Raw genomic sequence first — 23,537 nt, 5'->3', positions numbered from 1 at the left:
GAGAAAAAGCTGGTTAGATTTTGATTTACCAGCTCTATTATTAAAGCACCCAGCACAGTTTAGCTTGTGTAGCATTGAGATTTTTTTTGTGTGCCTATATGTGACTCAGTGATTATTTATAAGATCAAGTTTCATTTGTAAAAAAAAAAAAAAAAAACAAAAATTGGAAGTATTTAATTGCAATTCTGAAAAGAGATGGAGAATGAGAAGTGCAAAATCCCTTGTCATGCATAGAAAGTGCAATGACCTGGGAAAACTGTTGTATTTTTTCCTTTCCGTCTAATTCTTCCTATGTAGCCCTGCTCTTATTCAGAGCGAATCACAATGGTCTGTTTGTGTGTATGCAAACATTTGTGTTTATATACACACAGGCACTGTCCTCACAACTGCTCTTGGGAGCATTTCATCATTTTTTCCTCTTATCTTCCAAATATTAGCATTTAATGAAATACACATTTCTTTCATTTATCTTGAACCCACTCCAAGGCCAGCAAATACCAGAACCTCAAATGTTATGACAGGATAGATTCTTTATTGGTTTGTTTTCTTTTCATTCTTTCTGTTTTCACTGTGATTTTTAATTTTTTTTTAAAAGATTATAGACCCTTGTGTTCCAGCTCAAGGAACCTGGCTTCCAATAGAGGTACGCAAATATGTCCAAAAAAATGTCCCTGAGACCCATCCAATGCAGACAGCTGTGCAGCAAACAGGAAATTGAGGAAGTCAGGTTCATCAGAGACACAGGATTTCCTTCGTGGATGTTTCAGATAAAGCATCTTTAATTTTTCCATGCTGGATCAGTGCTGTAACAGAGCCATGAGCAAAGAGGGGAATTATCGCCCTGTACTTTGATGTCAGGGATGTGAAAGTGTAACTGAAATACTGGTTCTTGTGGGGGCCATCACACCTTGGTCATGTTGATATGGCGTCTTCCAAGCAAACTCTGACTTGTCTGTCTGTGGTCTGGGCTGGCAGGACATGAATCAGCTCTGAACCAGGAGGGTTGTGTCACTGTGACACTGAAGAACAGGACTGCTAAGGATGTCTGAGCAACTGAGTTTTGAGGAGAGGTCCCAGATATTGAATATAATCATAGAATTATTTGGGTTGGAAGGAACTTTTAAGACCAGCTCTTTCCACCCCCTGCCATGGGCAGGGACACCTTCCTCTATCCCAGGTTGCTCCAAGCCTCATCCAACCTGGCCTTGGACACTTCCAAGGATGGGGCAGCCACAGCTTCTCTGGGCAACCTGTGCCAGGGCCTCACGACCTTTACAGTAAGGAAGTCACTTGATTACCCTGTGAAATGAGGTTAATTCTTTTTTTTCCCTCCACTCATTAGTTTGTAATGACTCTTGACATTTCAGTGTCAGGAACTACAGAAGTGTCTATGTAGCATCTGGTGGTATGGTGTGATTCCAAACTAGTTTCAGTCCCTTACAAAACACTGGGAAAAATTGCATACTAGTAATTACCAGTGTTCCAGTGGCATTACTAAAGCAGGCAAGCACTTAGATTTTGCCTGTGTGACCTTAGCTTGCCTTGCTCTCTTCTTTGTGCTTTTAAGTTTTGACAGTCTTTGCCTGCTTTGACAGACTTCATGATCACACTAACAAGCAAGCAGTTTTGACTCATTTGGCCCAAAATGTAATTGCTCTGGAGATGGTTCAGGGCTGTGTGGTAACACATGTTTGTATAATAGAGAAGGCTATGGGGAGATCTTATTTTGGCCTCTCAGTACTTAAAAAGGAACTTTTAAGAGAGACTGGGATGGACACTTTAGCAGGTCTTCTTGCAATAGGACAAGGGTTGATGGTTTTAAACCAGAAGGTGGTTGACTTAGGTTTGATATAAGGGAGAAGTTTTTGCAATGAGAGTGGTGACACACTGGCATGGGCTGTCCAGAGAGGTGGTGGCTGCTTCATCACTGGAAACATTCAAGGTCAGGTTGCACAGGGCCCTGGTGTAGGTGGTCTCAGGTGATATTCTTAAACCTTGGGAGTAGTGAGGCCCTGGCACAGGGTGCCCAGAGAAGCTGTGGCTGCCCCTGGATCCCTGGAAGTGTCCAAGGCCAGGTTGGATGGGGCTTGGAGCAACCTGGGATATTGGAAGGTGTCCCTGCCCATGGCAGGAGCTGGAACAGGATGATCTTTAAGGTCCCTTCCAACCCAAAGCATTCCAGGATTCTATGATTCTATGACATGCACACCAAAAATCAGCAGGAAGTGCACAACCATCCATTGCAGTTTCAACCACAGTGCACTCAGGACAATGACTTAATAGAGCATTTTAGTGAGTGAAGATGCAAACGTTGAAAGCTTGGGCCAAGAGGTTGCTACACACAAAAGCTGCATTTCACAAGATAATTACTGAGGCAAAATATGCAAAATCTCCATTTGTAAAGCATAGCTTTGACATGGATGTCATCACTCTACCAAAGTTCAAAGCCCATGTGGTTGGCACTATGTGCACCATGGGGTTCTCAGGATATGTAGCATGAGTATAATATAATGCTTAGTTAAAATAATTAGTTGAAAAGAACATATTCATTTCCTAGTGAATTTTTGAAGAAACAGATCAGTGCTTTGGAAAAAAAAAGTTATTAACTGGCATTGTGTGTAAGAAACTGGAAAATAAATATTTTCATCTGGGATAGTTATGTTGAATACTCAGTTTTAGATATGCCAAGAACATGTTTATTAACTTAATATGTAAAAATTATATTCATTTCAATATACAAATATATAAACATGATAAATATAAATATATTTCTGAATAGATATGATTAGAAAATCATTCTGCATTCTGCAGTTGCTGGGAAAAGAGACACAGAACCAGTGAGGCAGCTACCACAGCATCATAAAATGCTTTCGGAGAACTTTTCAATGAAAAGGGGTGGAGTTTTTTTCTTTTTTTCTTCTCTGTTATAGGCATGCTAAATTGACAACAGCACCTCAACTTCTCTTAGAAAATAATTTATCAAGACAAGGTAACCTTGCAACTGCAATTTGCCCCACAATGGAAGTCATGGACCTGAGGAATATATTGGACTTCTGTGTCCTTGCTTTTTTTCTTGCCTTCGTCCTTTCTATTCTTTTTTCTAAATCTGGGTAACTGCCCAATCATTCTAGTTTCAAAAGGCCCTATTTTCTGGTTGCTTGGATAAGGCAGCTTGAATTAAAACTTTGGCATAGATCTTTCTTAAGAGACCAATATAGATTTTAACTTCTGTGTTTGACAAGCTAATTGGCCAAGGCCTAAAACCATCAGTTATGCAATAAAACTGTATGCAATTAATTAAAGGGAGCTGATTATTTTCAGCTGGGCTCTGTTCCTGAAACATCCTCCTACTCACTAATAAACTTTGTTCCTGTGGTGGTTTTTCTGAAATTAATAAGCACATTTCAAAATCAGGCTAAGCCTGTCTCATTGTTTGCTTCCCATGCTCACCAGGATGCAACAGTTACTGGACTGAAAATTAAGTTCATCCCTATAAGCTCCATATTGCAAGAGCAATATTTTATTCTCCTCTGTGGGACTGACAGAATCACAGAATCCTTTAGGCTGGAAAAGTCCTCTAAGGTCATTGAGTCCAACCAGCACTGCCATCCACCGATAAACAATGTTCTTAACACTGAGAACTTCCAAGGCTGGTGATTCCCCCAGTCCCTGGGAAGTCTGTTCCATTGCCTGACCATCATTTCAGTGAATGAAATTATAGAATTAGCTCATCAACAGCACCAAATGGCTTCAAAATTGTACCAAAAATAAATATGAAAGAAATAGAAGATGCAGCTCTGTTGGATAAATATTCAGTGAAGAAAATACTTGGCAAAAATTTCCCTAACCGCTGCAAGAATCCTTAGATCTTCTTGGACCTCTTGATGCACCTTGTAATAAATTATTTAAATTTTCTATCCATGTCTCGCTCTGAGGAGTAACCACAATTAAAAGCACAGCTCACATTGGAGCAGGGGTGGGCTTACTCTGGTCTCTGTGCATTAGGAGATGGACACAACTGCCTCCTTTTTATCTCTGGAGAGGGAGCTAAGAGATAAAGCAACAGTAGGACTTGTCAGGAATGAAGCTGGGTTGACCTGTCCTTGCTGTGGGGTGGACAAATAGGCTGTGCCACTTGCTGAGGGCCTTTCCAGTTCTTTGAACCATAGAATTATGGAATGATTTGGGTTAGAAGGGACCTTAAAGATCATCCAGTTTCCAACCTCCTGCCATGGGCAGGGATGCCTTCCACTATCCTAGGTTGTTCCAAGCCCCATCCAACCTGACCTTGGACTCTTCCAAGGATGGGGCAGCCACAGCTTCTCTGTGTCAGCCTGTGCCAGGGCCTCACCACCCTCACAGGGAAGAATTTCTTCCTAACACCTAATCTAAATCTATCCTCCTTCAGCTTAAGGCCATTCCCTCTTGTCCTGTCATGATGTGCCCCTTGTAAAAAGTCCCTCTCCAGCCTTCTTGTACTCCCCTTTTAGTACTGGAAGACCACTATAAGGTTTCCCTGAATCTAAAAGTTATTATATACTATTAGACCTGTACGTAGAACCACTGGGAGTAATTTTCTCATTGCAGGATAATTATGTGATGTTCTCCTTAGTGTTTGAAACCACAAAGTAAGACATACTAATCAGCTTTAGAGAAATTATTCTGCCCAGCTGCCTGTGCAATCAGATTCAGGTGGCTGCTTTGCATCCTTGTGCAGGGAGAGAAATCTGCTTTCTCCTTTCCCTCTCCAGACCCCAAGGATACAAACTTCCTCAGCCACTCAAATTTGTGTCTGAAGAAAGAAGGAAGCCCAATGAAAGTCAGTGACCACACATAACTAAAACCACCCCTTGCTCTTGGAAAGGTTGAGGCTCTCTGGAAAAAGCTCTGACTCCATGTATGCCTGTAGAGCACTCCAGAGAAAAGAATCCCAAAGCAGTCAGAGCTCAAGGATAAGTGCAGGGCTGCCTACAACAGTGTCCTGCAAACAGGAATCCTACAGAACTCCAGATAGGGCTTAAAAAAGCCAATTCAAATTTTAGCAGGTTTTTAGTGTAATGCTGGAGGCAGTGGTTGCTTTGGGCAGAATAATCACCATTTATAGGCTGACTGCTTTTCTCATGCCCCTGTTTTCCAAAGCAGCTATTAATTCAGGTTGGTTTGACCTGAAAGTAAAACAAATTCCTGTACTATTTGCTTATGTATCCTGTCTCACCCACTCTTTTATCCATTCAAACCTCCAGTGGCAAAGTGTCCCAAAATTTGTGACTGACAACTTCTGGGCATGAAGTGATCCTTAGGAATTCTTATTGATAGCAAGTACCTCCATGCATTATTGCAGACTGAGCAAGTGACTTGTGTTCTCTAACATATTCAGGTTTTGGATTTTTCTGGGTTTTTTTACTGTTCTTGGCAAAGTGACTGTGGGTCCAAATTCAGTAGAAATCAGTATAGACGTTTGTTTGTTAACTTTGACTGATTTTATGTAGATGTTGTTTTCAAAGAAGCTCTTTGTAACTAATAACTCTTCACTACAACCCTGGAAGGCTCACAGGTTATGGGATGGTGGTTTAGGCAAGAGGGTGGGTGGGAAAATGTCAATAATAATACCAATAAAAAAGCCATATTTCTGATCAAAGCAGCAAGTGCTTGAATAAAGATTATATTAAAAAGAGAAAAATGTAGAGGTCTTGTTAAAACCTTTGGGTTAGTGTCCAGTTATGTGGATTTTCCCTCTAGTGCTTATTCTGGCATTCATTAAACCCTGATAAGTTACATAGAAACACTTGAAAGAATGATTAGAAATGCTGTGTGTGAATAATAGAATTGCTTAAAGGGAAATGGAAATTCTTAAAGGGAAATGCATACTGACATGGAAAGTGAACTTGTGCAATTTTCTCATTGTCCAGGGTTATTATCTTATTCTTCTTATTTTGAGGGTGTTGAATTTGTATCCTTTTATATTCACAGTTTGGGAGCTGCTTAGGGAAATAATATTGCTGCAGTGGGATTCAGATGTGCTGAAGGTCTTTCAAAAAGCAAAGTGTCTTTTTTTCCTGTGTCTTTGAGAGGCTTAGGCTACAGTTTGGGGGGGAAGGGAATAAAAAGAGAAAAATTTCAAACCAACACAGGGCTTTCCTCTCCATCCTCCCTTGCTCTCGGGGAGAAAGTCCTTATAATTCAATTTCAGATGACCTAGCACAGGTGTTTCATGGTAAATAGGACCAACATTGTCCATCTTTGCATGGAAAGGGCATCTTGCCAACAGGAATGACAGGGGAACCCTTCGTGTTGCAGGAAATGATGCAGCCAGCACCTTCAGGAGGCTTTTTGCTTGAGTAAAGGTTTATTTCTTATTGGTGTTGCTATTTAAACAATCAGAGTGTTAATGGCTACAATGGCAAGCACTGGAAGGTTAAGCCAAAATTAACTTGTTGCCACAAGAACATGTTCTATTCCTTTGCTCTGCTCTTCATGTTACAGAAATAATATATCAGCACTGAGGCAGAGAGGAGCAGAGCTGATCCTGTGGTTGAATTAGGAAGTCAAGCTATAAAGGCCCTAATCTAAACTGTGGGATAATGAGATGTGAGAGGATTTTCTGAGGTCCACTGCTGATCACATCATGTTTGTTTAGCAAGATGGGAGTGTTTTCACTGAGATAAAATCTTAGATTTCATCGAGAGAAGTTTCAAAACCAACCTTCAATACTTTAAGCCACAGCGATTTAATGGGACATGGAAAAGCATTTTTTAAGCCATTCTGAGGTTTTTTTGCTCTACGTGAGCTATATGTGGGTATAACACTGACGTGCCATTCCTTGCCAATGTTATCCAATGGAATTTGAGAAGTGTTTTTCCCTTGTATTTTATTTTTCAGCAGTGTGGTCATAAAGAATCTCTAAGTCAGAGAACGAAATCCTGCACCTCTGATCTCAATGTCTGTGTTGACACAACTCTCAAAGAAGGGTTTGTGGAGAAACTCGGCTCAGTGAGCTCCCAGATACATCCACCTTTCACCCCACAGAAACCACACAGGTAGATGATGGCAGTGTAGAAACACCTGAGGTCACCCACGGACAACAGGTCCACAGGTCCTTCATGGTCTGCAAAACTGTCAAGCAAACTGAGGCTCAGAGAATTACATGTGCTCCGAGAAAACTGTTTTTTTCTTTATTTCTAGGACCTATACTTCCTGATTTATTGCTGCTGTGGGCTGTGGGTCAGGTCTTGTGGGAGACCTTGCAGTGTGCCAAGGAGGTGTAGATGTATCCTGAATGTCATGGACAGGGTTAGATTAACTTGCTTTTCCAAAGAGACATTCAAGTTAAACTCAAAAGATTCATCTTGCCTAGCTGAAATAATTTCTTTCTCCCTAAAACTTGTGTCTAAGATGCATAAATGTCCCACACAAGTTGTTGATTTCTCTCAGCTGAAGGAGACAAGCTCAGGCTCAGACACTCATGTCAAAACATACAATGGTATAAACTAGATAAAAAGCCAGACCTAGAAGAAAGAATTGCATGGAGACTATTTCCCACGTGGTCAATGGGGATGTTCTCTGACCTGGTTTTTAAGATTCCATCATAATTTTGCCAGTGAAAATGTAGTACTGCAAAACTATGTCCTTCTTAGGATGGTACTAGGCATCAGGGTTGGATTTTCTGGTGAGATCTGGAAGAGAGACTCACCTCTTTCTGATTGAAAAGGGGGAGGTTTAGATTAGATGTTATGAGAAAATTCTTCCCTGTGAGGTTGGGAGGCCCTGGCACAGGTTGCCCAGAGAAGCTGTGGCTGCCCTTGGATCCCTGGAAGTGTTCAAGGCCAGGTTGGACGGGGCTTGGAGCAACCTGGGATAGTGGAAGGTGTCCCTGCCCATGGCAGGAGGTGGAACAAGATGATCTTTAAGGTCCCTTCCAGCCCAATCTGGTCTGTGACTCCATGATTTTGCTGTTATCACTTTCCTTCCAATGCCTGGGTTAATTCAATATCAAATTTTAGGTAGATTGGGCTATTTCAGCAATCCATTGAGCTAATTGGTGAAAGCTGCATAAAGCTCCTGTTTCCAACACATTTATGCAAAAGTTGAGCAATACTGAATAATTATATTCTGTATTCTTGTAAAACCAATACCATTCTTAGTTGTTCTGTAAAAAAATATTTTAACCTTAACCTGAAAATACACACCTTAAATGTGTATTTTAACTGAATGTACACATGGCAAGTTATGTATTTGTAATACTTAAAATATGAATGCATATATATATATACAATTAGATTGCAAGATAAAAATAGATAGCAGATGTATAACAGGATTCTGCTGCCTTTGGTATACAGATCATGGAATAGTGAAGCTGTCTCTTTCTTTCTTCCTGCTGCCACAATCCTTTTGGTCACCGTCACCCCCTGCAATCCGGTGATCTAAAAAACAAGGACTGGCAGTGACAAAGCATCAGAGGGAAGCTAAAATCCGTGTGGCATGTGACATAGAGAAAAGGTCACATTGCCCTGCATCAGCCTTCTCTTAAGTCAAGCTAATTAATGGTTCTTTTTTTTTCTAATTCAACTGGATGGGCCTCCAGGCAAAGCGCTATTTGTAATGGGACCATGCTCTGGAGTCACCCAGCCTGGTGCTGGCTGTGCCCCTGTATGTCCCCATGTCTTCAGGCCAGGAGGCATCAGCTCAACACTCCATTCACTTTTCAGGTGTGTGTATTGCAACCAAGTTACCTGACAAAGGGTAATAATGAGCCTGATCTAGGTGACTTGCCATTGAAAATCCAAACACTGGCATGAGCACTATGGAGCAAAGCAGACAGGACATGCAAAAAAAGTCTCAAATGAGAAGCCACAATAATTTCAGCTTTCTCTGTTGTGGATGTGCAATGGATTACTGTTCACAAAAGAAAAAGAATCACCTCAAAAGAGGAAGAGAGTTTGAAACAAAGAGGCAAAATATGTCCCTGGTCCTTGCTGAGGGCAGGTCTCTGACTGAGCAGCAGTGTCTGCCTCTTTACTCAGCTCTGCCTCCATCTTGGCTGGGACGTGGTTCATGATATGGTTTACTGGGCACGTGGTGTTCGGTTGAAGGTGGGACTTGATGATCCTGGAGGTCTTTTCCAGCCTGAACTGTTCTATGATTCTGTAAGTCTGATTCTATGATTCTATGATTCAACAATTCTGTGATTCTACAAGTCTATGATATGTTTGTGTCCTTTTCACTTTGTGCTGGGCACAGATGTTCTTGGCTGAGGTGGTGTCCATGACACTGGACCTGGCTGGGGTCCTCCTGAGGGGCCTGACCTCACGGTCCCATTGTCCTACTCTCTGTGGGTACATTTACACACAGCCTCAGCCTGTGCTTCTGTCTCCTCCTGGCACTGATGGAGTCTGCTGTGGATCAGCCCTGTGTCTCTGAGCCTGTGCTCAGAGCAAATGTTTCTTTGCATGCCGTGTCACATGGTTAAATATACACCCAGAGGTTTCACTGAGGTTCACAGCTCTCATCCAAGGCAAGGGCACACAACAGACTGTTCTCTCCGAAAAACACTGTTGGTGGAGTCCTGGTGGTGTAGCCACTCCTTACCTATTCCCACTCTTTCTCTTGCATTTGCTCAGTGTGTCTGTAAGAGGATTCACACAGCTTGTTTGTGATTGTGAGGCTTTAGGGACACATTTTTCATCCACTGTTTGCCAGAGCATCTGGATTAGAGAGATGCTCACATGTGGTGAGGTTACTTGGTGGCACCACCAAGCATCAGACTACTTCCCACAGTTAAATGTGGCCAGAAACTCACTGAACTCATAGATTAGGACTGACTAATCTGTTGAAGACCAGAGTTCAGTCCAGCTGCATCAACCTAAAGAGACACAAGCTGAGTAGAGACAGGAAATTATTCCCAGGTTTGCTCCTGAGGTGACTCCAGTCCTCCCAAGCTCATCCTCCTTGTATTGATTAAGGTAATTAAGGTACCTGCAGTGGGTAGGCAGGTTTCTCCTCAGCTGTTGTCAATCTATTGCCTATTTCCAGCAGGGAAATAACAGCCAGGAGGTGATTAAGTTGTCCCTTCCTTCTCTTCCATTCAAGTTCAAAGCCTGCTCTTGCAATAAACAGAAGGCACACGCCAACAACTTTGTTTCCTGCCCCATTAAGAGTAGTTTGAATAATAACCAGAAATGGTTTTTTTTCACTTTAAAAATTTTTCTAATACAAGAAAATGTCAGTGTTCTAGTGAAAGGTGTCCCTGCCCATAGCAGGGGGCTGGAACTAGACAATATTTAAAGGTCCCTTCGACCCAAACCATTGTGTGACTCTGAACTTCCAGAGCATGATGATGTTCAGCAACCTTCAACAACGCCAAAAGAAGGCCAAATATTTCACAAAACATCTGCTTGGTCTTTTCCTCTGGGTGTGAACTCTTTCAAACAGGCCCAGAAATTATCTGGGCTGCAGGTTTCCCTGTTCATTTCCTTAGGTCTGGGATACCTTTTTGTCAGACATGGCCTGTGTCCTCTATTAAGTTTGCAGGTAAATTTGTGGGCACAGAAGCACTCTCCAAGGGCAGAAGTTCAGGTGGACAGGGGTGATGTCCATGCTAAGATAAATAAAATCACACAGAGATGCAATCCACTGCTCTGCAAAAATGTTTACCACAGCCCCTGGCATGCTTTTGTCCTGGGCCAAATAATACTCTCCCAAAAAATTCTTGGGTTCTTGGGAGCAGTTTGGGAGTTTGTGTGTGCCAAGGAACGTTCCCAGCTGGTCTGGTGGATGAATCCATCCTGCTTTTAAAACGGAGTTGAAAAGATGAATGCAACCAGATCGTGGCAGTTGGCCTTGGTGTCTGGGAATACTTCTGAGCACTTTTAATTTACTAGTGAAGATGTAGCTAGAGTGTCTCTTCAGGACTATCCATTACTTAAAATCTGTGTTGAGGCTGATGGTTTTTACACTAGTCTGATTGTATCCCACTGCCTCTGGTTTTAAAGATCTTATTTTCCCCTTTTGGCTGCTGTAACTAATCTGGGACACGATCTGTTGTCTTCATAAATCTGTGTTGTTGTGGGTCTTCAAAATGCTCAGGTTCCAAGAGCTGCTGTTTCCTTTTCATTTTCCACCTCTGAGGTGATTAAGCAACTCTGACTATAGTGAATTTAAAGGCATCCTTTCTCTTTTCCAGTTTATGTGTTACATTTCTTGAAGAGTTTTTGTTCTTTTTGTCTTTTTAGGGTTTCTCAGCTATATTTAGATAGTCAACAAAGTCATTGCTGATTCTGTTGGAGTATGGAGAGCTGGTAGTGAAAATCCTCATGGTGGCAACCTCACTTTTAACTCTACCGGTGCCTCCCATGCTCCTGAGTGGCTTGAAATTGGACATATCCTCATACCTGGAAGTGTTCAAGGCCATGTTGGATGGGGTTTTGAGCAACCTTGTCTAGTGAAAGGTGTCCCTGCCTGTGGCCAGCTCTTAGTGTGGCCATATATATAATTATTAAAATCCCTTTTGCTCCAGACCAGATTTGTTGCATCCATATTGGGATGGTCACAAATCATATTAAGCCTCAGACAGTCCCTAGACACAGTTTTGGTCAGTGCTGGATGACCTAGACAAAAAAACATGCCAAGCATTGTTCTAGGAATGTAAAATATTTGTGATTGAGTACTAGGGCTAAGGCATAAACCTTCATAAGTGTGGACATAGCCTCAGTGTACCTCTTTTAAAGACTAATGGAAAATGTCTGTACCCAATGTGTCCCAGAAGGTGGAGTTGAGCCTGGAAAATGTATGATTCAAGCTTTTGAGACTTTTCATCATGGACAGCATGTTTAACATGCCATCCTTACCCCAACCCTAGACAAAGAAAAGTCTCTGTGGCAGTTCAGACATTTATTCTGTTTATTTTTCTGTCCCTTATGAAAGAAATTCAGCCCTCCAAAATCACAGACATTGCTCCTGGCTTCAATATTCATAGCTAAGTTCTGAGGTGTTCTGACCCTCTTCAGTCCCCACTGGCATCACTAATGTTGAGAGTTATTCCCCCTTCTATGAAAGAAGTTTGGTTCCTGAGAGTAGAAAATCTGAGACGTTACAGCTCCCCTCTGTCTTACTGATCTCTCAAATGTGGAATAAAAGCAAGAGCATTGGAGAATGAAGCAAAGGGAAGGGCTGAGCAATGCCTTCCTGTTCTTTCAGTGATTTCTACTGCTTAGAGCAGGGAGGAGAACAATTTGGAAAGCACAGGAGATGCTTGGGCAGCCTTCAAATTGGCAATTTTTGGTGCTGCTTGCTCAAATTGTGTGTAAGGCTAGAGCCAGAGATATTCTGGATCACAACATATTCTATGCAGAGACTTCCTGCATAAAGTGCCTTTACACTTCTCGTAAATGTCTTTTCACTTGTTATTAAGTTGGCAGAATTGAGATCTCAGTTTTGGTGGTTCCCAAACTTACTGTATGATTTGGGATTACCTGGGAAAATATTAACTATCTGGGCTTGAATTATGTGAAGAATCTGATTACTAAACTGGACTGTAGCTGTCAGGTCCTTGGAAGCCCTTTCTTCCAGCAGGAGGAGGTGAACTGCCGTGCTGGAACTGGGGGCTGGATCTGGTATAGGTCCCTGTAGGGCTCAGCTCCTAAAAGGTATCTCTCCCTTTCTCTTCCTGCTCTCTTTCTTCTTTCCTCTAAGCCATCTGAGGAGGATCTCACTGACAGCTGTTTGAAGCATAGCAAAGGCGAGTCCTCTCTCCACAGACCCCTGGCCATAGCACCATCCAGGCAGATAATCTTAACTCATTCTTGCTCCAGACCAGCACTGTCAGTTTGCACAAACCATCAGGATAATCCCTAAACAGTCATGGATGCACTGTTTCGGTGAAACACGGGGTATTGATCTCCCCTGATCATCCTATTTGCTCCTGGGATTCCTGGTAGTGCCTAGAGGTGAGACGTGGATGCGGTGCCTCTGAGATATCGCGTGGGCTTTGATGGCACAGACCTGATCAACGTCCATACGTCCCTTGGATGCCTGCTGGATGCTCGTGCAAAGGTCAGGCATCTTTAGTGCTCTCCCAGAAGGTTTTTAATGGAGTGAGCTGCTAGCTTTTATCCTTCCTCATAATTTCATGAGGCAGAATCCCCCCTCCCCCAGGCAACCAGCCAGCCTGCCACGAGCTATTCCCTTTAAAATTATGATGAAGCTTGAAATAAAACACGGCCACAGACTGAACCCACTAACCCTCAGTCCAAAGGTATTAAGGCTGCTGGTTGATAGAGACAGTATCTAGTTCTTGGAAATGTTTTGCTTCTAGCACCCCTGGATGTTTAGGAAGAGAGTACTCGGCAAAAAAGATGATTCTGTATTTGCTGTGGAAATGACAAGTGCAATTAGAATTGCCAACTGAGTTGTGATCAAAATTCTGATTAATTACTTACTGCTATTTCACAGAGAAGAAATTAGTGCATATCTAATTGGCGTTACTGAAATGTATTCTGTGCCTTGCTTGCATAAATTAAATGTAAAGAACAAATCTACTGCATGTCTGTGAGAGGGAGAGAAAGGGATGGAGCAAAAGTGAGTGTGTGATACTGGGCAAGATCCTCAGGTGATGCAAATCAGGACTGCTCTGGTGACATCCCTGGATGGTGAGGCTCAGACCCGGGATGCTAAAAGAGGTACTTTGATTTGGGTGTTTACTGGCAGTTTGTGCTGTATGAAAAGAAGAGGTCAGGCTGGAGGATCACAGCAGCCTTTCTTTCAGTCTTATCAAATCTCACTCTATCAAAACCGGTCACAGCAGTATGAAATCCTATTTTCAGCTTGTGATACCACAGCACCAACCCCCACCATACCATCAGAGGCTTGCTATCGTATGATTTTTGTTTGCTTATTTATTTCAATTTCAGTTCTGCACATGCTCCAGGCACATATACAATAATGGCAATTACACATTGTACAAAGCACATCAATAATTTTAGTATGAAAGAGAAGGAAAAGGCAGAGATTGGAGTGCTTTAATCGGCAAGACCACATTATGTCAATGAAGCAGGGACATGGAGGACTGATTAGATAAATTCTCCCTTGCAGTTCCAGCGCCCGGCACTGAAGTGCCCACCATGTTCTGAAAATTAAATGCATGCATTAAAAATGTATCTGCATTTATTTTCCCTCTGGTGTCCTTTTTTTGGTTTTTCTAACAAACAGAATCTTATGGAAAAGAAAAAAGCATCCTTAGATGGGATCTTTGGCAGTGCATTTGCTAATTTTTTCTTTAAGGAAGTCAACTTGGTTCCTTGGTGGAGAGGGCTGTGTCAGTGGGGATGAGATGAGCTTCCTCCTCCTCCCTGCTCCCCTCAATTAACTTCAATTCTTCGAGCAGAAACAGGAGAAAGGTTGCAGAAGTGGGGAAGCAAAGAGACCCTCTGATTATGCTAATCTGGGGAATTGTTTCCTTGAAAGAGATTATTTTCCTAAACAGGAGTTCAGCTTCTTGCATACTGTAGGTGTAGCTGCACTGCATTTAAATGGTCATTCCAATGTCCCCCAAAATTGTGATGAAATCCAGCAGCCCTATTAATTACCTTGCAGCATCTTGCCATTATCCTTGTCTTCCCTTGCCTTTGGCCTGTCCTCATTACAGTGGCATGGAAAATATATGTCCAAACCATAAAACATTATTATTTTCTTTCCTATTCTTTCCATAATGAACTGGTGTCCTGCCTCTTAAACAAATATTTCACTTCCGCCCACTTGAGTCTGAAAGGGCACAGCCATCACCAGCCAGCTGTAATGTCCTTTCTTCTCCTGCCTTCCTTTCTCTGCCTCTCTTATCTTCATGATCTTCTCTTCCCTGTCTCCCTCCCCCCAGACAGCTTTATTAGATTCAGACCTCTACTTCTGAGGAGTCTCTGTCTGAGCTCCTGTTCCACGCGAGACATGGAGAGCAAAAGGAAAAAGCCAAGATTCCCTCATATTCCTCCTCCCCTCCATGTCCGTGGCAGCACAGGGTTGCTTTCCACAGCACATCCTTCAGGCTGGCCATTCAGGTTCCTGGCTGTAGTGTTGCCAGTATTATTAACCATTTTGGGACTCCAGGGAAACACAACGTGCAAGAAAATGTGAATCCATGTTTGACAACAGCTTGGCATAAAATACCACCCTTTTGGGCAGGATTTGGGTTGGAAAGGGGAATTATATGTAAACTGAATTTCTGTGGCTTTCATGGAGAGTGGTTGTAGCCCAGATTGTCTTGATAAGGCAAGGCAGGTTTGGAAATGGCTTGCACCAGTTTTCTACATGCTGGATTAGCCTTGGCACTTAGCACTGAGTACTTTGTGTACTCTGCCTCTGGAACAAGCCTTTCCATCCTAACTGGGATACAAACATGTTCTACAAGTCTCCAGCCTGCTGTCCCCTGTGACTGCCACATGAGACTTGTGAAATCTGAGCAAACCCTGCCAGATTTTTGAAGGTTCTCCAAAAAGTCTTGGCTCTTTGGAGGTTCTCCAAAAAGTCTTGGCTCTTCAGGGCACTGAAAGACACTCCCTGATGGCCCAAACCAGCAGAAAAGCCTGTGGAGGTCCCTGCTGAGAGCTTTTCAGCCGAGATTTTCAATTGGTGTGTCCAAAAAATTAAATGTATTCTGATATTTTTGATGCCAAGCAATAAACAAGTAAAAGTCATGCTTGTGCTTGTCTGATGTGTATGTCTGGCAATGCGGGTGTTATACAAAAAAAAACCCAGACCAAAATTGTCCATGTTGACAATTCTCTTCATAAAAGTTAGATAATGTAAACTATTGTACATGAAGGGCATCCTTTAAATTCCTGCAGGATGCCTGAGCTAAGAAGCCTTGGAGAGTCCTGAATTGTTCTGCCTATCCTAACACAGCATCAGTGCTCTTTTTTTTTTTTCCTGGTGCTAAAACAAAGAAACAAATCTTCCTAATGCACCTCTCTGGTTTAATGTGCGTAGATAATATTTTATCACCTGACAGCTTTGATGAGGTTTTGTAGAAACTGAATATTTTTACACTTAGGCCTGTAATCAGGGCAATGATAAATAAATACATAATGCCCCAACACCAAGAGTCTCAAAAATGTTATTGACTGTCATAGTTTAGGGCTTGAGCATAAGGTAAGTGCCCTCAATAACATTTATTTTCTATTTTTCACCATGATCTGGAGGATTGCCCAGTGTAGGAATGCAGCTTTATAATTTTATTGTCAGATAGGGTCAACACATCAGCTGTTTTACATTGGCCTCATGCTGTCATCAGCTAGACCACCTGAGGAAGTGGCCTGCTGGGAATGCATTTTAACCATCCAAACAGGACATCCAAACCTTTACAAGCTCAGCCACCAGAAATTACAGGGAAAAGGAGAGAACAAATGCAATTCGCTTTTACTTCCTTCTAACACCGTACAATGGCCTGTTACTTCTCTTTTATGCTTCCCAATGCAGCCTGGGATGTTTTCAGACTAAACAAGTCCCTGAAACCTGAAACTTGGCCATCACTTATGGAAGTACCCTGTGCAGCATGGTTAATAAATAAAAAGTTAAGAAAAATATAAAGACAACCTTTCCACTATTAACAAAAGACTCTTCAAAGCTACTCTTTTGCTCTGGGCTTTTACAATAATAAGCTGAAAAAATACATTAGAGAGCAGACTCCTTTCTAGCCACTTCATATTTCATTTTGCCTCTCACTTGTCTATTTATTTTCACGTCTTTCCTGATTACTTCTCAATTGTAGAAAGACAACATTAGGCACAATGAGTTTTAAATATACTCCCTGGCCAAAATAACTCCAAGGGCTGTCTGAAATTTCAAACAGCTCGCTAGTAAGTCTGGAATAAAATATAAAGGAAGTGATCCTTACTAGTTAGAGCAGGACAATCAGGACTGGTGGGTGTTTTCAGTCCTCCACCGATACCCTTACTATTTTTCTCCATGGGCATCACACCACACAACCAGGATGAGTGTGATTCTGTCCATTCATGTTTATATGAACATGAAGAACACTCGCTGGTAAAGTACAAGAGATGTTTCACCTCCAAACATACTCTTTTCCTGTTGGAGCTGTCCAGAAGACTTGGGATGGGACAAGGAACAGACCTTGGACTACCTGAAATAGTATATGAGTATAAAAACTATTTGCAAAATCAACCCTCAAGGCTTCTTCAAACAGTCTTGTAAGCATCTGAAGTTATGCATGAAAGTGTCATCAGGATCACAGATCTTCTCCAAGCCATTTTCAACCCCAGCAGCTCCTCTGGACATACTCTAACCTGGGAGTTTTGTCCTCTGAAACTTAAAAGCCTTAAATGTAAGTGTACTATGATTTGTGATAAAACCCTCAGAAGCCTGATATAACTTTGTAGTTAGCCTTGCTCTGAGCAGAAGTTTGAAATATTGGAAGTTTGGCATTTGTAAATTTTTTCTGTCCCATTTTTTCCCCCAAGATTCATTGTAGGCATTTTTGGACTATGCCTACAGACACATTTGATTTTTTGGAAGTGGCGTTTGAAACCGGTGTGCTTCCGTTCCTGCATCCATGTTGGTTCCAGAGCTTAGAAATAATTTTTTACGGTCTTTTTCTGTTTGCCCAACTTTTTTTGGGTAAGTTCTCTAATTTTGGGCTTTCCAAGGTACTTTGCTGAGGGCTCCCTCTGTTTCCTGTGTGAGCTGCACTGTTCAGGAGCAGACAGAGCCTTGGTTTGCAGGGTGACTGCTCCTTACACATGCGGGCAGTACCTGGATCCCATGGCTTGTTAATCACAGATACAAAAGCCAAATACAGAGTTTGGTCTTTTCCAGGGTATTCCTCAAAAATTTGTTTGTAGCTTGTTTATATCACTGTCAGGGAGAGGAGAGTTTTCTTTTTATTTTTTTTTATCTTGATGGTAGTGGCTTCATCTCCCTCCTTTCCCTCTTTCCTCTTATTCAAAACTGGAGAACATGGTTACTTAGAGGTGTGTACAGAGCTGACATTTTTCACTTATTTCAGAACATGAACATGGATTGGCCTGGCTGCTCCACAAGCCTCATTAGCAACATCATTAGTGCTTGGACTCATTTTACCCAATGGCACTGGCACTTAGTGTTATGGCTTAATGGCAGGGTGGTGATCTGTCAAAGGTTGGCCTTGATGATCTTGGAGATCTTTTCCAAACCTAATGATTCAGTGATTCTCTGATTCTAAAGACAGGTCTTCAGTCCAAAATATCTGCCTAGGCTCCCCACATAGCCAGCAGAGACAGATACCTCCAGAAGTGACACAATCCATCCAAAGAAAAGCAGGAATGAATGACCCTCTAAAAGTCTCTCCTCTCCCTCTCTCTAATGATTATTGTCAAGATGAACGACTGAGACAAGACAATTAGCTTAGACTAGATGCTTAACATTTAGGCAGCTAGAATTAATGTGACGAATCCCATTCTATGTGCCCAGATAATGACTGTAGCCTTTGTGTCTCAAATTTTAGCTCTTCAATATGTTTTCATAGGTGCTCTGATTCTGCACTGTGCTCTCAGATTAATTTCGACTTCCAAGGCTTAAAATACTCTCCTCCCATTACTGTTCATTGTCATAAATATGTCATGGCATAATATAGCTGTCTGTACCCATAATGAAATCCTTCTGCTTTAAGATTCAAGTCCACAGCCCATACAGGACTAATATTGCTGAAAATCACCCTAATAATGTCACAGGGACTCTTGTGCTTGTGAACCTTTCTGTTATGAGCACAGGCTCTTGAACTGAACCTTCAGCCAAGGCAGGCACGAGCAAGATTTTAACATTTTTTTGTAACTTAGATGGGGAAAGAAAAGAGAAGAAAAGAGAAGAAAAGAGAAGAAAAGAGAAGAAAAGAGAAGAAAAGAGAAGAAAAGAGAAGAAAAGAAAAGAGAAGAAAAGAGAAGAGAAGAGAAGAGAAGAGAAGAGAAGAGAAGAAAAGAAAAGAAAAGAAAAGAAAAGAAAAGAAAAGAAAAGAAAAGAAAAGAAAAGAAAAGAAAAGAAAAGAAAAGAAAAGAAAAGAAAAGAAAAGAAAAGAAAAGAAAAGAAAAGAAAGGCTCCAAAGTGATATCTGTAATTACAGTGTTCCCAAAAAGAAATTAATATAACTTGCTAAAAAATCCTTCACTTGTGTTAGTTCCACCAGGTTCCTAATCAGTTGGTTTCAAACTCTTGCTACTTATATTTTTAACTAGAAAGATGGTCTTCTAATTTCCAGGCTGAGCCTCTCTGGTTAAAATATTAGTACCTTTATTTTGTTTTCCCTGGACTGGACATGGGAAACCAACCTTCCTTCCTAACAATTTTTATAAAGCTTCTATAAACTAATCATGCCCTTTGCTATGGTAAGTGAAATGTCTGTGATCTTCCTGGGCTGAAATTATTATATATGAAACATGTTTTTTAAAATTATATTGCTGGGGGAAAAAGAAGGGGGTTTGATAACACAGTTTTACAGAAAAAATTTACACAGACAAAAAATATTATAATTTCTCAGGGAAACTTGAAAAGTTAGTAAAAGTTTGCTATTTGGGCAAAATGTGTGATTTGTTAATGAATAGAAAAGGGAAAAATTAGAACAAATAATAGATTTTGCTTTGCCCTCTCCACCTATTTCTCATAGAAATTATTGTCATTTTAAAGCTTATTTCTAGCCCAAATATTTCCAGAGACTGCAGATATTTGGCATTTTCCTTCTAGCCTGCTTCTAAAGGAAAATCATTCAGTCTCTTCGTGAGTCAGTTCCCAGGACCAAAGAACAGTTCTCATTGGGAAGAAATGATAATAATAATAGCAGTAAAGTGGAGTTCCCTGAAAATTTTATTTTGAGGCAGTTCATCTTATGTCCTAACTTTATTTTTGCAGAAGAAAAGGATGATTTGTCTTTGCAGTGACTGCAGGCCAAGGAGAGAAAGCAAAGCTGAGAACCTCCCCGTCCATAACAGCGATGGTCTGAATAGGGTTCAAGTTTATTTGACTAATTCTTTCACCACTTGTCAGAGAACATACTTTTGTTTGTGGTAACAAAACAAGCTCTTTCCTCCCCCGTTTCTCCAGCGAGTAGCACAAGCACTTGTGTGGAGCACAAATTACCGTAACCATTATGATGTTTGCTGTCAAACTCATTTATTTATGCAACTGCTGTGGAAAGGCCTGGGGCCCAAAAGCAGCCCTGAAAGATTTCAGAGCCCTGGTGTGGGGTCATGAAAGGGAAAGTGAGGGGGAGGGCGAAGCCTCCACTGGTTATGAGAAAGGAACTGACACAGGAAATGGTCACATATGGCACAGATTTATTGTGTCCGGGACTTCCCATTCAAAACTCATTATATCCACAGCTCAGAGCAGTGCGTGGCACAGCCACATTCATTTTTAGGTCTGGCATTTGATGAAATTGCTGTTCTGCTTTCAGGTGGTGGTGGTGGTGGTAATTTTATCATTCCTAGACCCGAGAGATGGCGACTGGAGTTGTGTTGTCAAAAGCTCCGCTGTTTGCTGCCCCTCACCTTTATGTTGAGCCACAGGTCTCAGTGTGACTAAAGCTTCAGTCAGTGAGGTTGCTGGTCAGGAGGAGAGAAAAATCCTTTTAAAAACAACCAAAGGAAATCAGGATTATCTGCAAGGGGAAAATGGGAAAAGCTTTGGTAGCAACATGAGAAAAAAACCTAATATTTGCAGAACAACATGTTTTTCAAAGGTGACATAATAGTGAACAAAAAATGTTTCTCTTTGTATTTTTATTCGTCTTTCCTGGGAGACAAGACTCATCTCACACAGTTACTGGCTCTTTGGATGGTGGTTAATGGCTTCAAGAGGTTTGTGGGAATAGTTTGTTCTTCTTGCTTGCTTCATGAGACCTTCTAAAAGCTCCAGTCAGGGCTGTTTAATCATTTTTGTCTCCACACAGAGTGTAGTGGCAGGTAACACTTTTGTCACTGCATTGGATTTGTTCTTGAAATAAGTATTATGGAGACCTTTGTGTTGTCAGGATGGCAAAAATGACTAAAGTTCCCAAATCATTAATAATAATGCAGACAAAATCCTTCCCAGTTGTGTCTTTCTGATTAAGTTTAATAAAATTATGGACAAGCTGCTCTGGGCCAGTGCTGACAGGAGCAGGAATGGGCCCAGTCAAGTAGAACTGGGGTATGGACACTGGAGCTTCCTGTTGCATCAAGAGCACAGCTCCAACCCCACTTTTGTCCCAGCCAACCCAGTAGTGTCCAAAATACCTCCTGGGTGCTTTCTAGAAATTAGCACAAGTCAGGGTCCAGTTCAAAAGAGCAGTTTGGAGATGACCACTGTCTTCTGGAGGCTCAGTGACTTTAATACTAGGGGACTGCCATGCCAGCTGGCCTCAGGGACTAGAAACTGACTTGGCACTTGTTATTTTATAATTTTTGATGGATAAAATGCTCTGGCAGCTCAGTTCCAGCTAAGTCTTCTGGACACAGGTATTTCCAGGTGTGGCACCTTGCAATTCAGATTTGTGAAACTGTAAGGAAAATCCCTTAATCCAGCCTGGTCTGGGCAACCTCACTAAAGGGCTCTTCCAGATTTACTGACCTGCCTCCTTTGAGAGGGCTCAAGATATTTTCTCCTGGCTGGGTTATTCTCCTCCCCAACTTTTCGTGGGTTTGTGAGACAGGTTTGGTGTTTTCTCTCAAATACAAAGACCAACAAAGACCTCTCTAACTCAAGAGGTTCCTGACCTGTAAATCACTGAAAGCTTGAGGAGCACTTTGGGTGAACATTGCTATATGCATGCTTTGTTCCCATACTCTTTTTGATCCCTGTTGGAGAGAATTCTGACCTCAGAGAGTTGCTGGTCTCTCTTCTTAAGACCTTATTTGTGCACTGATGCTTTGACATCAAGAATGAGTTATTATTATAGTCTCTGGGAACTGGAAAACTGTAATTTTTTGTTCGTGACTGGGAGAGATATATTGTCATCTGTAACATGGCCTTCCCTCTCAGGCATGGGGAGCTCTGAAGGGTTGATGCAAACATAAAAATGTATAACTGTATGAAAGAGGCAAATGACACTTGATTTTACAGAGAATAAATAGTTACAATGTGTGTGGCCATATCAAAGCATGTACACAATGAATGCAAGAGCAAATATTTCATGTACTACACCTGTTTTTCTTTGAATTTGCATGTGGAAGGGAAGGGTGAATGCAGATCTCAGGATGTGTAAGAAGAGAGAGTTTTACTACAGACCTTCCGTCAAAGAAAACACTAATAAATGTATTTTCTCTACTTGGGCACCTACTTTTACAAACCTTGAAGGAACATAGTATTTTTGAGTCCACAAATGTGACTAAAATTGGCTAGGGGGTTCAAAGGTTTTTATAGAAGAATGATAAAGAGGAGGGCATAAAACCCCCACACAGAGTGATGTTATGAGACTCATTTCCTTCCAAAATAACTTTCTTTAAAAAGAATTAACAGCCTAAAACAGTCACTCTATTTTTATTTACATGGTCCCTGCTATGAGTACATGTTTATGTGTGTGTGTGTTCCCATGGTTTAACTCCAGCTGGCAACTCAACCCCACACAGCCCCTCACTCACTCCGCCCTGCTGGGATGGGGGGTAGAATTGGAAGGATAGAAGGGAGAAAACTTATGGGTTGAGATAAAGACCTTTAAACAGGGGAAGTAAAAGTTGTGTAAGCAAGCAAAGCAAAACAAAGAATTCGTTCACCACGTCCCATGGACAGGCAGGTGTTGAGCCATCCCAGTGGGACCCCATCACATGGAACAGGGACTTGGGAAGACAAATGCCATCACTCCAAATATCCTCCCCTTCCTTCTTCTTCCCCCAGCTTTATATGCTAAGCAAGACCCCACATGGTCTGGGATATCCCTTGGGTCACCTGGGGTCAGCTGTCCTGGCTGTGTCCTGTCTGTGTCCCCTCCAAAATCCTTGTGCACTTCCAGCCCATTCACGGGTGGAGTGAGGAGCAGAAAAGGCCTCGACTCTGTGCAAGCCCTGCTCAGCAATAATGAAAACATCTCTGTGTCATTAACACCATTTTCAGCACAAACCCAAAACACAGCACAAAACAGCTACTGTGAAGAAAATTAACTCTGTCTGAGCCAAAACCAGCACATTTGTACACAATCACGCGAGAAACATTTGTACCACTGTGCCTTCCTGGGCAACTGAGCTCAGAATAATTTACCTTTTCTAGATTTCTAAGATGCTATTCCTATGCCTTTTTTTCCCCCCTTTATTTCCCATTTGAATGTCAGCAGGTCAAAAGGAACAGTTAATGCTGATGAATATTTCCCCCTCAGCAAAGATATGTGCTGGCCAGCCCAAGGCCAATGAATCGCAATTTCTAAACAGTGTCCCATTTATTTCTCCCCTTCCCCTTCCTCCCCTCCTTGCTTTTATATTTTTGTAGCTATAATTATAGTTAAATTAGAAATAACTGACGGGCAAATCCAGTCAGATGGAAAGAAAATTGTGGGAGATTTATTTTATTTTGATAAAAAACTGACATAGCCTTTTGTTTTT

At 41.7% G+C, this 23,537-nt stretch overlaps 1 protein-coding gene across 10 annotated transcripts in view; it reads left to right on the top strand.

Moving 5' to 3' along the window:
- Positions 1-23,537, top strand: part of PKHD1 (PKHD1 ciliary IPT domain containing fibrocystin/polyductin) — a 252,139-nt gene that overhangs the window by 179,714 nt on the left and 48,888 nt on the right. The window contains exon 60 of one of the 10 annotated variants that reach the window (XM_069011807.1): positions 6,880-6,923. The exons of the other annotated variants lie outside the window; for them this stretch is intronic. Coding sequence (XP_068867908.1) covers positions 6,880-6,893 — 14 coding nt within the window. The 3' untranslated portion in view covers positions 6,894-6,923. Of the gene's footprint in view, positions 1-6,879; positions 6,924-23,537 lie in introns of those variants that run through there. 10 annotated transcript variants of the gene reach the window in all.

The sequence above is a fragment of the Aphelocoma coerulescens genome, chromosome 3, assembly GCF_041296385.1.
Source record: "Aphelocoma coerulescens isolate FSJ_1873_10779 chromosome 3, UR_Acoe_1.0, whole genome shotgun sequence".
Lineage (NCBI taxonomy): Eukaryota > Metazoa > Chordata > Aves > Passeriformes > Corvidae > Aphelocoma > Aphelocoma coerulescens.
This window is presented reverse-complemented; position numbering and strand designations above follow the sequence as displayed.